Below are 14,568 nucleotides of genomic sequence, written 5' to 3' on the forward strand. Positions count from 1 at the left end.
AACGTTCTTACAGAACTTGGAATACCGAGAAAACTAATTAGATTAATTGAGATATGTTTAAATGAATCCCAAAGTAAAGTCCGGGTAGGAAACGTTTTGCCCACGAGCTTTCACGTTGAAAATGGCCCGAAACAAGGAGATGCGTTGTCGCCATTATTATTTAACTTCGTCCTGGAACACGCTATAAGGAAAATCAAAGATAGCAACCAGGGCCTAGAGTTGAACAGTATTCACCTGGTTATGGCATATGCTGACGATGTAAATTTGATAGGGGATGATAGGAGAATAATAGAAAGAAATGCAGAGAAAACTAAATACATGGAAGTGCGTCCGGACCGGAATACAACAAATTATGGATGCGTTAAAATATTAAATAATACTTTTGATAAAGTGGATAGTTTCAAATATCTAGGATCAATATTAACAGAGGAAAATCATATTCACGGAGAAATTAAATGTCGACTAAAAGCAGGGAATTCGTGTTACTATTCAGTTCAAAATTTCTTGTCGCGAATTCTGTCGAGGAATTTGAAGCTTAAAATATACAAAACGATAATCATGCCTGTTGTTCTGTATGGCTGCAAAACATGGTCACTTACTCTGAGGGAAGAACATAGACTGAAAGTATTTGAGAACAAGATCCTGAGACGAATATTCGGACCTAAGAGAAACGGGAATGGGGAATGGCGGAAACTTCATAACGAGGAACTACATAATTTATATGGTTTTCCCAACATTGTTAGGGTCGTCAAGTCTAGGAGGCTTAGGTGTGCGGGTCATGTAGCTAGAATGGAAGAAAGTAGAAACGCTTTCAAAGTCTTGACTGGAAGACCAATCGGAAAACGACCATTAGGAAGACATTGGCGCAGATGGGAGGACAATATTAAGATGGATCTCGCAGAGATTGGAATGCAAAGTAGAAACTGGATGCAGTTAGCTAAGGATAGAAGTCAGTGGAGAGCTTTTGTGAACGCGGCATTGAATCTCCAGGTTCCATAGGCCATAGAGTTAGCTAGGTTTATATATTTGTCTCCAAAGAAAAGTTTATATGTTTGTCTTCAATCGTTTCCCCTCTCCTTTAGCCTAACAGGCATAACCATGAGACGTAAAACTTAAAGATTTCATTTCATTTTAATTCAATCCTTTAGACAATGGGATCTCGAAAACCAGAAGTGCTAGAAACTCGCCGTTTTCGCTGGTCAAGTCTAAATTTTTGTGTAGGTTGTCCAGTTCTAAGTGAATATTTAAAAAAAACGTGGCCATTATTTCTTTATTTCACTTTTTATGAGTACACTGGAAGTGGTGAAATTTTAAAAAAAGTAAAAGCATCATATCCTATGAGTTATATATTCCAACAAAACATAGTTGTATACAGGAGTTGTGTATCTCTCAGCCGTTTGTTTCATGGCTAAATGATAATGGAAAACAAAGAACAACCATTTCTCCAGGCTAAGATGAATCTATTGTTTGGAGTGTTCTGCCCAATGAACACCATGTATCACTAACATTATAATTTATTGTATGTGTAATGTATTTGCTTATTACATACTGCATGCAAGAAGAAAGAAAACACTGATCATACATGAATTAGAAACTCCAACCGGAAGTAGGCTGAATCTTGCAAACGGTGCGAGATATTGAAAAAATAATCGAAAAATCTCCCCTTTGTGGTACCCTTTGCCGATTTTTATCAAGACTCTTTCATTTGTGTCTGTAAAGGGACACATACAGATGTTGTGAGTAACAAGGAGATTAATGCTCGTATGTAAATGATGCGCTGTGTAGAGAGCGCAGGTTCAGTTAGTTTAAAAGTTAAAATAACAAATAAACTCAAAAGAGATTACATTGCTTTATCACTATCCTGATGTTTTGACAAACGGAACTCAGTCGATGAACCGAACTCAGAAGTTTCGGCGTGCAAAGTTGTGGTACACATTCTGCGTTGCTTAGCCGAGCCTTTCCCTGAACGAGCTCTACGACCAAATATAACGATCTTTATTTCTTAGATGATTAGTTACTTGTCCACAAAATTTGGTTGAGATCTGGCCAGTAGCTACCGAGAAATAACGTACGACGTGCATCTGGAGTGAAACTATAAGCTTCTGAATGGGAACTAAAAAGGAGTTAACGAGAATTAAAGTACCACATATAAGAAGAGCCGAGGCAAGCTGATCCTGTCCTTCGAAAACGAGCCGAGCCCGTCCCTGGCCGACCGCGGCTACCAAATATAACTAGCTGTATGGTCTATGGAACCCGGAGGTTCAATGCCGCGTTCACGAAAGCTCTCCATTGATTTCTATCTTTAGCCAACTGGATCGAGCTTCTACTTTGTATTTTTATCTCTACGAGATCCATCTTAATAGTCCTCCTATCTGCGCCTAGATCTTCCTAATTAGCATTTTCCGATTGGACTTTTACTTACTTTCTTCACTCTGGCTACATGGCCTGCCCACCTGAGCCTTCTAAATTTGATTACCATAACAATGTTTGGTAAAGGGTATAAATTATGCAGTTCCTCGTTATGAAGTTTCCGCTATTCCCCATTCCCGTTCCTCTTGGGTCCGAATATTCGTCTCAGGATCTTGTCCTAAAATACTTTCAGTCTACGTTCTTCCCTCAGAGTAAGCCACCATGTTTCGCAGCCATACAAGACAACAGACATGATTATCGTTTTATATATTTTAAGCTTCAAATTGCTCGACAAAATTCGCGACGACAAAAGATTTTGAACTGAATAATAACACGAATTACCGGCTACCAAATATAGCGATCTTTATTTCTGCGTGCTCACTGAATTTCATTTAGATACGGCGAGTGGTTACCGAGAAATAAAATATCTCATTCACACGCATACATATACACTTTGAGTGAAGCTATAAGTTCTCTATGATTACGCCTGGAGATTACGATATTATTGATATCGTTATTGTTGTCATCAACAAAAGAAGACGACAATGTACACTATGAAAATCCATACTAGAAGCTTCAAGATGGTTGTATTGATAAATAATAATGTGTTAGCGCATAGTTTCGCCACCTATGTAATTGATTAGTATCCATCTTTACAATGAGAGCAGCATAGTAAGAGAAAAATTGTACGGTTAATAATTTCCGTGAATGAACCTGTAGTAGGGTACGGGCGAGTTAATCTGTAATAGAACTCTTCAGTTTGTCAATGATGATGTTGAAGAGCTAACACTGACAATAAAACTACGTAGTTCTCTTAGGTACTTTTATATTTCAAATATTAAAGTGTAAGCTTAGATATATATATTAATCTTTCGACAGTAATGTTATTTATTTGTAATATTTTCCATATTAACCAGCTTTATTTATTGGCCCAAACTTGATTAACCTACTCGCTGAGCAAAACAGTACTTTTTATTTAGAAACTAGTAACATCCAACTGTTTCGCCAACTGTCTACACTGGCTTCATCAGGTACTATTTGTGTTATTCTAATGAAGTCAATGTGAATAGTTGGAGAAACGGTTACATGTTGATAGTTTTTAAATATACTATAATATCCGCTAACGAACGAAGTCCGATGGTTGTCGATGCGCTGTAGCACAGAACTGTCACGTGAGCGTCTCTGCCAATCAGATTCAGTTGAGCGGGAAGCAGAGAACAAACAGGCGTTTTGTGTAATCGGTGTTCGTTTTCTGTTGTATTGTGCATTATAAATGCGTTGTATGATATTTTGATATAAAATTATGGCTGAGAGACGATAAAAGAGACAAATACTGCGTAAGCAGACAAGAAATATTCTTTATTCTGTTTATGATATTTTAAAAGCGCGAAGCAAACGGTGCAATGCCTCTCATTGATGTTGCTTAGTGTCAAAGGGACTGCCAAGGCTTGTGGTGAAATTTCAGTTAAAACTGTCTAAATAATAGCTCACGAAGCTAAATTAAGCAGGGAATTCGTGTTATTTTTCAGTTCAAAATCTCTTGTTGTCGCGAATTCTGTCGAGGAATTTGAAGCTTAAAATATACAAAACGATAATCATGCCTGTTGTTCTGTATGGCTGCAAAACATGGTCACTTACTCTGAGGGAAGAACATAGACTGAAAGTATTTGAGAACAAGATCCTGAGACGAATATTCGGACCTAAGAGAAACGGGAATGGGGAATGGCGGAAACTTCATAACGAGGAACTACATAATTTATACGGTTTACCCAACATTGTTAGGGTCATCAAGTCTAGGAGGCTTAGGTGGGCGGGTCATGTAGCTAGAATGGAAGAAAGTAGAAACGCTTTCAAAGTCTTGACTGGAAGACCAGACGGAAAACGACCATTAGGTAGACCGAGGAGCAGATGGGAGGACAATATTAAGATGGATCTCGCAGAGATTGGAATACCAAGTAGAAACTGGTGCAGTTAGCTAAGTATAGAAGTCAGTGGAGAGCTTTTGTGAACGCGGCATTGAACCTCTGGGTTTCATAGGCCATAGAGTTAGTTAGTTTAGTTTTACGAATGTGGGAATGTTAAATTCTTTGACAAGCATGCATGCATAAGAAAATAGCCAACTCCTTCAATGTTGACTGCTTAGCATACATCAAATCTGACAACACCACAATCAGTGTGTCTACCTTCTTATCTGTAAGGCAATCGGACTTCGTTCGTGGCAAATACTGTAGTTTGTTCAGCGATTAATTTAATCATATTTATTTCTGTCATGTTTTATCTTTTAAAGTTACGAAATCTTATTATTTATTTTAATTATTTTTCTTTTCCGTAGCCGAATTATGTAGGTGTGATCAACACCTCGATGAAACTAGAAGAAGTATTGAAGAACACAACAAATCGTGTAGCGGAGCTGTTTCGGGAAAACTTCCTAACATGTCCTGAGTTTAAGTTACTGGGCCACACAAATGCATCATTCCCGTACATCGAGTCGCCGTTAGAATACATTTTGTTGGAATTACTGAAGAATGCAGCCAAAGCAACAGTGGATGCTCATCCTAAAGCTACAGAAGACTTGCCGCCATTAGAAATAGTTGTGGCGAATAATGAAAGCGATTTCATTATTAAGTAAGCAGGTGGAATATTGTTATATTTTTAGAAAAAAATGTTTTATTAAAAAGAAAAAAAAACATAAGTTTAATATAAAGAGGCACAATTTCAAGCTACGTTTCCTATATTTTTGGTTCAGTAAGTTATTTTCTTTCCTAGAAGAACCAAGTTTATTGTTTTGAAAATGTAATGGTGGAATGAAGAAAGTGGGAGGAAACGGGAGAATTCCGAGAAAACCCACGCACACGGTGTTTGTCCACCACAAAGTTTACTTGGCGCGAACTAGGATCGAACCAGGGACCCCAAGCACCAGAGATAAACGCTCTACCACTGAGCCACCGCGGCCCGCAATTCATATTCAAGTTTACTTTCGTTAACTACAATACAGATATTAAGTTTAGATTCCGGATAAGAATTTAAATTGATTCTCCTTCAAAACAAATAGAGTGTATATATAAAATTAGAATATTTTATCTATCAGCATTAAATATCGTTCCAATTAAACAACTAGGTATCCCACCAACCTGGAAATCCTGGGAAAGTGAAGAAATTTTACGAAAGGTGAAAAAAAACCTGGAAAACAGGGAATTTACAGTAGGAATTTTTACTTTTGGAAATCCAAAGCCAAGTTTATCTTTTTTGTCTTACCTGTTTATTTGGTAGACAATATTTTATAAAATAAAATAGTTTATTTCGCAAAATTTCTCTATGTACACATACACATACATTATATATATAACATGTATATGCTTAGTAGATTAGCAATCCGCTGGTGGGGAAAAGTATAGTTACTTTTTTGCAGCTTATGTACAATCTGGATGCAAGACACGCCCACATACTCTTCATAAAACGTAAACTTTTAATTGGCTCTAAAAAGTAAATTTTTAATTACTGTAGTAAGTGGAAACCCTGACAGCATGGCTTACGGACATTACGTTCATAAATAACCGTGGAATTTAACTCAATAAATTAGTTTGCTTTGGGGTTATTCAAGAAGAAAGCTTGTCTCGGTTAAATGAACGTCAACATGTAAAATACATAATAATGTTTTTCATTTTTACAACAACGAAAGCGGTCAATTAATTCTGTAACGGACAGTATAAACGGGGCATTACAAAAGAAAAGATGAAATGAATTATTGTTTTCATTATCATTATTATTATTATTTATCAAAGAACTTATAAATCTAGATATTTCGCATTAGAAGCATGAACAATGAAGGAGTTTTGAGAGAAAAGCTGATAACCTGTATAATGTTTAAGTTACCATTGTAATATTCGTTTAGATAAACCGAGGAAGAAACTAGATAATTCGAGATCACGGATTCAAATCCAGGACTCTCAATGACAAAGGTAGAACGCCAACAGCTTATCTGTGGTTGCTCAGAAATGGAAGTGAGCGAAGTGTATATCTATATGTATGACCTTTTTTAAATTGGCATGCTTCATTTTTTCGATTATTTATAGTTTGTTTCGTGTTTTATAGAATTTCTGACCGAGGCGGTGGAATACCACATGACCTAATGGATCACGTGATGAGGTATAGTTTTTCAACCAATGAAGAGAAGAAAGAGGCAAAGATGAAGGAAAATTATCTTTCCACCTTTCTAGACACTGCAAACTCCGGAGGCACTCGGATACAAGGGTAAGTACATGCTATTACGAACTGTAATGACTAAACGTCGGATTTTCGCATATTTGTATATTTTCTATAAGGTGATATCGTTATGTTGTGTTAATATATATCTATTATACACTAAGTGCTCACTGAATTGCGGTCACCCCTTCACAGAAGAAAGTGTAGTCAGCAGCCGAGCTGATTACATGACATCCCCGACTGGTAGTATTGCAGAGAAGAACACACTCGAGGCTACATGTTGAAAGACAGCACATGGGAGGTGAGCAGGATTTATCCGCATTCCGATAGGGCATGATTGTGGGTCTCCAAGCAATAGGTGTGTCAATAACCCAGACAGCAATACTTGTCGGATGCTCCCGTCCCTGTGTAGTGAAGGTGTAGAAGGAGTGAGAAGATAATGGGGTAACGGTCTCCAAGAAGATGGAACTACAGGGACGTACGGAAGTTCAAGACGTGGGGTGAGCGTCACGTCAAACACTTCGTGACAACCAAACGAACCATCAGTGTCCGGAATGGTAGATGCACAACATCCATATCCCACGCAATTATACGGCGTACACGAACACGTATGCAGTTCTACAGCAGACGACACATTCGTTATCTACTTCTTACGACTTATTACTGCCGACTTCGTCACGTTCGGGCACAGGAACACGCTAATTGGACCACGGATGATTGAAAAAGGGTATGTTGGTCCGATAAATCACGGTTTGTGCTGCTCCTCTCAGACAGGCGTGTGCATCTATGAGTAGTTAGGGGTGGTTACTTCTGGCGCATTTCCCCCTCCACCCCCTAACTGCCAAAAAAAATTATGAAGCCGCCACTGACCATTGTACTTTAACACAGAAGGATACCCCAAAGTGAGACTGAATATGCTTTTATGACTTACATCTAAAACTTATAACTTATAGTGCTGTCTTTGATTGAAAAAATAGTTTTTGTTTGGTGTAAATTGGTTCAAAAATAACTGAATTATAAAACATTAAAGTTTAGTATGTTGTATACTACAGATATATGTATATACACTCTCGCTCAATCGCACACACACATTTACAATAACAGCTGTCGAGCACACATATACATATATAGCAAAGAAAAAGAAGGAGGAAGTAAAACTTGGACGCTTGCCAATTTTTTTTCTCTCTCTCATTCTCTCTCTCTTTCCTTCCCATCAGCTCTGAATGACAGAGAGGTTTATGCAATAGAAACAGAGAGAGAATGATTAACACCGCAGTATGTCTCGCTTTCCATATAAATAACATTGGATTTAACGGCTTCACATAGCTCGGGCGCTGTATTCTTCGCTAAACTTTTCTCTCGTAACGATCAGAATTCGAGCGAAATATGTTGCGCTGTTACACGGCGGCCTTGTCGACAGCCACTATTTAGTTCCAAAACGTGCCACATGCACGCGCTAGTGTTCCATATACAAAATGTATTTCTCACATCTCTTTTTCTCTCCAGAGTTGAAGCATTCAATAACTGAGTTGTATCTGTATATTCAAAGGTCTTAGTTTTATGGCTTTATAACCATAAAACACTTAAAACATACTTAAAATTACAAGTTCGGATACTGATAATGGAATCTTCTGCTAACCTCGTTCTCAATAGGAAACAATGACTTCTTAAACTCTGTCCACTGATCGTAATTCAAACTGAATAGACAGCCGTTAATATCAAAAACTACTTGAACTTCAGTCTGCACATTTTTCACAATTACATTAAAGTTATTAGTAAGAATGAACTTTTTTTGGGGATCCATTTCTAAACACTCCATTTTTTACTTATGACAACATATTTTTGTTCATTTTCGTTCATTTTTTGGATTTACATACAAAACTCAACAGTTGGATAGTTTTCTTTTAGACCAGTGTATTTGATTTTTATTCCATCTTTAACGATCTCATCAATCATTTTATCTGTTAAGTGTTTTGTAAATCTAGGTGGAAGAAAAATCTTGAACTTCTCACACTCGACCAAAATGCTCTTTCCAAACTTAGTTTTAATTTTTTCCATTTTTACAATTTTATATTCCGTATTTAATTCTAATTCTCTTAATCCAACAACTTGTTTCTGCTTAAGACTTCCAAGGTTGTTTAAAAAATCAACGTGTTTTGCCATCGTGTTTATTATATAGAAAATCAATGAATACTTTTCAATTTTATCTTCACCAAAAAAATTTAATCATTTTTGTCAATTTCGTTTGATGGAAAACTTCCATAAAACAATCGTTAATGAAAACGGTTTGAGGATGCAAGGGTATCTTTTCGATACCCCTTAAAGTCGAATACTGTTTTTGATATTTTGTTAACTATTTAAAACTCTTCTACTACTTTCTCATTCTTAGGATCATATGTAAAGTTCTTTCGTCCAATTAAAATCGCATAGCATATAGTATCAGCAGCCACAGCTTCTGCAAAGTCTACAACAATCTTTATGTTTGTTCTCTCATTTATCGATACATTTTCCTCTTACTACAATTAATCACATACATTGGTCTGTTATCTATAAACTCTTTAGGATCATAGTACATTTCGGTATTGCCACATGTTATTCTCTTAAATGCAGTGTAATCTTCGTACATCTTAAAATAATCCTTGTTAGCAATATCTAAGTTTCTTGATTCTTTTGGAAATACCTCATTCCTCCCATTCTTAAGATAGATATTCTTTACCTTACAATGATCAAACTTACTTGCATCTGCTGTTTGTTTGCCACTTCTATCAGTTTGGAACATTACAACTACGAAATCAGGCATATCAAATTGTCTAGAATTAAATTGAGTAGTAACATCAAACTCCAAGAAAGAACCTACAACAGTCTTCTGAACACATTGATAAGTATGGAATGAAAACATGATTTTTGGTTCTTTAAGAATGTTCAACTTTAACTTGTTTTCATAATTAGATTCGTATTCAACAATAGGCATTCTTATCTCCATACTTTTTATTGTTATTTTTCCATCATGAGGAGCTGCTCCTGATCCAGTCCATTTGTACAAAACATCGTTATTGTTGTTAGCTTTTGTAAATGTTATTCTCAATCCACCTTTCCACATAACCTCTTTGTAATCACTTAAAAAGCCTGGAATTAATCTTAATGGGTACAAAACACTAAAGTCCTTTCTTAAACCAAGTTTATCATCTGTTTCAAATCCTGCTTGTTTTAAATATTCAACTTCTGGCTTGGAAATCTTTAATGTTCCGACAGCTGTAGATGTTATTCCAGGTAGCTCAATCTTATCTATAACAACTCCATGCTTTCTAACCTCAATTTGAGAAAAGAAGAATGGGAAGAAGTTATCTACAAGTTTTATAGTATCATTTGCGCCAAATGTTCCTCCAACTGATGCACCAACAACTTCAAAATTAAATGACAATCTGCTTTGTGTGGATGTACGAACCCATCACCCACGTCGAAATCGAACTCAATATCTTTGTTAGCTTCATTCAAATTATTAAATGTTCTTGTGTTAGCTTTAAAACTCTGTAACTCGTAACTCTCAACACTATCCATTTATTATAAAGAAAATCTTTGAAACAACGCTTTGATGGGATATACCCATAAAAGACTCATACATAATAACAATCAAAAACTTATAATCCCCATCCCAACTTAACCTTAGCATTCATAGCACTACCAACCCCAAAAGCAGCTAATCGTTCACCAATTGATGCATCGCTACTAAACGCTCTTTTCCATGCTTTAGTTTCTAGTTCCTTATCTGCAATATGTCTCGACTCTGTATCTTTATTGTCTCTGTAGTATATATCGTGTTCTTTACAAGCCTCATCTAATGGGTTAATACCTTCATCACCTCTCTCTAACCTTTCTTGAAGCTTAGTCCCAGGCCCGCAAAATCTAAAACCTGGAATATGTAATTCAAATGGGAGTTTATTAATCAAATCATTTACTAATCCTTTTCCAAGCTTCCCATCATTCCAAAATCGTGGTGGTAATGTATTTAAGATCTTAATCAAATACCCTATACCTTTTGGATCATTAGGAACGAATTGTGAAAGCTTATTATTAATCATACTCACTATACCTACTTTCTCATTGTAAAAGTTATGATTTCCAGCCTTTTCTTCTCCATCTATAACTATTAGCCGATCAATTAACTTTCTCACATCATCCATCCATATATATTCTTTAGGTATCTCTGTATATTGTTTAATTCCTTCACCAGTCCTTTTAGGTGTCGTGTTCTTTTTAGGAGTTGGGGGTAAAGTTGGTTTAATATAATTATCCCAAATAGGCTTGATAATATTAATGTACTTTGAACCTCTACTAGATGCTACCTTTTTATCTCGATTATATTTTGGAAGGCAGCATCTGAGTCTATTATTATTTCCTTGTACTGTTCAAAATCGTCATCATCATAATTTTCAATGGTTTTACTAGTATTCGTCGTTAACAATTCCCATAGACCTTCTGTTCCTTTATAAGTTTTACCATTAATTGTCAAATCATCGCCATTCACTTTAACTTCCAAATTTCCTATCTTGTTTATTATTTTTCCATCTTCTTCTACAGTTCTTATTCCAAACACAGTATCATTTCTTTTACTATAATATTTCGTTGCAATCTTACCAAATGACTGTGCTGTTGTTAAAGGTTCTACTCCTTCCACTTTGTCTTTAATTTGTTTCCTCATTTGTTTTATTTCTCCCGTTATAGGCGTATCACTACTACTTGGAGAACTATCATAAGTTATCTTTTTAGGTGTTTCTAGTAGACTGGGATCTATTGAAGCCGTCTTATGTGCAACTGGAACAAGTTCAGTTATTAGATTTTTATTTTGTTCTGCTACTTCTTTGATCTCACTTCCCAAATTTTGAATAGCATCAATTACAGGTTGTTCTTGCGTCTTAAATTTATCGTATATACCTGCTCTTTCTTTCTTCCAAGATTTGAAGCCCTTTATCAAGAACTCCTTTAACTTGATATTTTGATTAATTTCTTTCTCATTCATTTATTATATAGCAAACGAACAAACGTCAATAAACGTCAAAGAACGTCAATAAACGTCAAACGTTAAAACGTAAAACGTGAAAAAACGTCAAACGTTTAAGAAGTGTTTTATTTTGTTTGAGTTGGAAGTATGTGCACGCTGAAAATGAAGCAACAAAAGAGCCATTAGAAACATCCTGAAAGATGTCGATATTTAAGCTTGACGATGAAGAGTTGTTAACACTATCAGACGAAGAAGGCAATGTATGGTTCAAAGGTAAAGACGTTGCCACAATTTTAGAGTATACAGATACAAAACAAGCACTGACTAAACACATAGACGAAGATGATAAAACACAACTGTCACATATAAAGGGGGTTGTACAGGAAACGCTACCTGTCAATTCACAACCTCATACAATCTTCATCAACGAATCTGGTCTGTATTCCTTAGTGTTATCATCAAAGAAGCCCAAAGCTAAAGAGTTTAAGAGATGGATAACAACCGAAGTACTACCATCAATCAGACGAACAGGACAATACAAACTAGATCAACCCAACGACATGCTTCAGCTAGTGTCAAGTTTCAAGAACATGTTAGCAATCCAATCAGATACGATCAACACATTAAGCCACAACTTGTTTAAACGCGAAAGCCTACTTCAAGCCGTAGAACCCAAGATAGTACCCGATACTCACAACGAGCTCAAGTTACACAAGTTTGTTTTAATCAAGAAGAACTACAAAGATGGAGATGATTCAGACGACGAGACAAACCGACGCAACATTGAGTTTGAATACTACGCCATTAGAGTCCAAGAACAAAACTTACAATCAAGACTCGACTTAGCACGCAAACGTTACCCACAAATGGAAATCATAATGCAAGTAACAGACCCCAACTCAATGAATCTATTCAATAGGATTAAAGAGCGCTTACAAGACAAGATAAAAACAAAACAGATGCACTTATCACTTGGTTCAACATTGAGCGAGTCGGACCTAATGATGGAGATACTTAAAGTTCACAAGGACAAGCTTAATCAAGTTGAAGACAGTGCCCAAGACAGCGATAAAGAATAACTCACGTACACCAATTAGCTTTATGAACATGTTCATCAAGCCTATTAATGAATACGAAGAACGATAGACTCTTATTCAAACGTTTAAGAAGTGTTTTATCTTGTTCCTATACTTACCATTGTTTACCTTCCTTGTCATATCAATTACTATGAAACCATAATCTTCTTGCCAACATTTTGAACACATCTCTTTAAATTTATCATAAGACATATCTCCCCCAACAAACTCATTATACACATGCTTAAGATTAGTATCATCTTGTCTGAATATGCATAGGAAGTTAACGTTATCTCTTATAAGCTGTTTAGGTACTTTTGAATATGTTTGTGCAAGATAGAAACAGTCTAAATGTCTATGTCTACCTCTTGTAAAGTAATTTCTAACAGTATCTTGATTCTCTAAAATGTAATCGTCAAACACAACAACAGAGTATTTTTCACATTCATCAATAGGTACAATAGAATCATTACCGCTTAAGAACGTTGCTATTTGCTTCTTAAACTTTAGTTCTGCTTTCTCAAATCGATCTTTTAACTGCTCATACTTTGGCTGATTCATGCTTTTAGAATATATGTAGAAGTAATTATTGTTTAACCAACCTGGCTGTAATAAGAAGTTAAATAACAAAAAAGTTTTACCACACGCCGACGGACCCACGATAAGACAACGAATATCATCAGGTATAAGCTCTCCATTTCTTTTCTTAGCTGTTGTTTCTTTTATCATCTCTTTTACATCCCAATTAATAGTTTTCTTACTCATTTATTATAGAGAAAATCATCACCTTTTATGATCTTATTTGCCTTAGAGTATTCACAACCTAGAAACACCATCCAAGATCATGTAGACGAAGAAGATAAGAAAAATTTTTCAGAAGTTAAGAGCGGCAATTCACCGCCCCACGTTGGGGTCCACTAGCACTGGACCCCTTTCAAACAATTTGAGGATGAACTGTAGGGTGAGCGTTTTGCTCATCCTTAAAATCTCTATATACCCGTTGATGAAGGTTGTGTGAGGTTGTTCATTTGGAAGGGTGTTCGTAATGCGGACACCATTTGTAGTCTCCAGGTGTTACGTTATCTTTAAGGGCTTGACTTGTATTTGCATAGCTTCTTGTTCTTTGAGGCGGTTAAACAGATTGATAGAGTTAGGATCGTAGCAAGTGCCTTCTTGTAGTATGTGCCTGAGATTAAGAGGTCTGCTGGATTTGAACCTTTAGATGCGAGAAAATACTTAACAGATAGGGAGCTCCGATCGGTGCTACCAAAAATATACACGTTGAAGTCTTGGACTTTTTGGACCTCCGAATACAGCGGGGCAAATTTTATGATCTTATATCTTTAAGTTGTTCTCTGATCTTAAGCAACGTATCTTTTATATATTCGCTATCCATTTCACCATTCAATGTTATTATCATCTCTAACTGTTCTTTAAATGAGTTAATACAAGTGACAATGGTTTTATATTCGTCTTTTCTTTTGCTTATGTTTAACTTCGAAGACAAACCTGTTATTATAGCACTTCCAGTTGCAAGAGACGTTGTTAATATCGAGTAAATTGTTACAGGTATAAAAATATTAATAAACCCAGTTGTTGCAGAAAGTATAACCGACAACGCGATCAAAGTGTAGTATGCATATTTAACAATTCGTAGTTTTCTCTTTTTCTTCTTTAAACTGTATTCTAACTTCTGAATGACATCTTCTATTAACTTGATTACTTTCTCTCTTGGAATATCTCTAGGTAAATCAAACTCGTTCATTTATTATATAATAAATACCTTAGCGATAATAAATGGCTAAGGTATTCAAGTTAACGAGTGATACTTCTGTTTTAAAGAAGAAACTTCATTACGAATTAGACAACAGTAACAACTAC

At 35.9% G+C, this 14,568-nt stretch overlaps 1 protein-coding gene across 6 annotated transcripts in view; it reads left to right on the forward strand.

The window, feature by feature from the left end:
- LOC145694459 (branched-chain alpha-ketoacid dehydrogenase kinase-like) overlaps window positions 1-14,568 on the forward strand; it is a 69,443-nt gene that overhangs the window by 29,315 nt on the left and 25,560 nt on the right. For all 6 annotated transcript variants that reach the window (XM_081770738.1, XM_081770737.1, XM_081770735.1 and 3 more), the window contains 2 exons: window positions 4,742-5,034; window positions 6,502-6,660. In XM_081770738.1, coding sequence (XP_081626864.1) covers window positions 4,742-5,034; window positions 6,502-6,660 — 452 coding nt within the window. The remainder of the gene's footprint in view (window positions 1-4,741; window positions 5,035-6,501; window positions 6,661-14,568) is intronic.

This window comes from Thermobia domestica, chromosome 9 (genome assembly GCF_964235325.1).
Source record: "Thermobia domestica chromosome 9, izTheDome1.hap1.1, whole genome shotgun sequence".
Lineage (NCBI taxonomy): Eukaryota > Metazoa > Arthropoda > Insecta > Zygentoma > Lepismatidae > Thermobia > Thermobia domestica.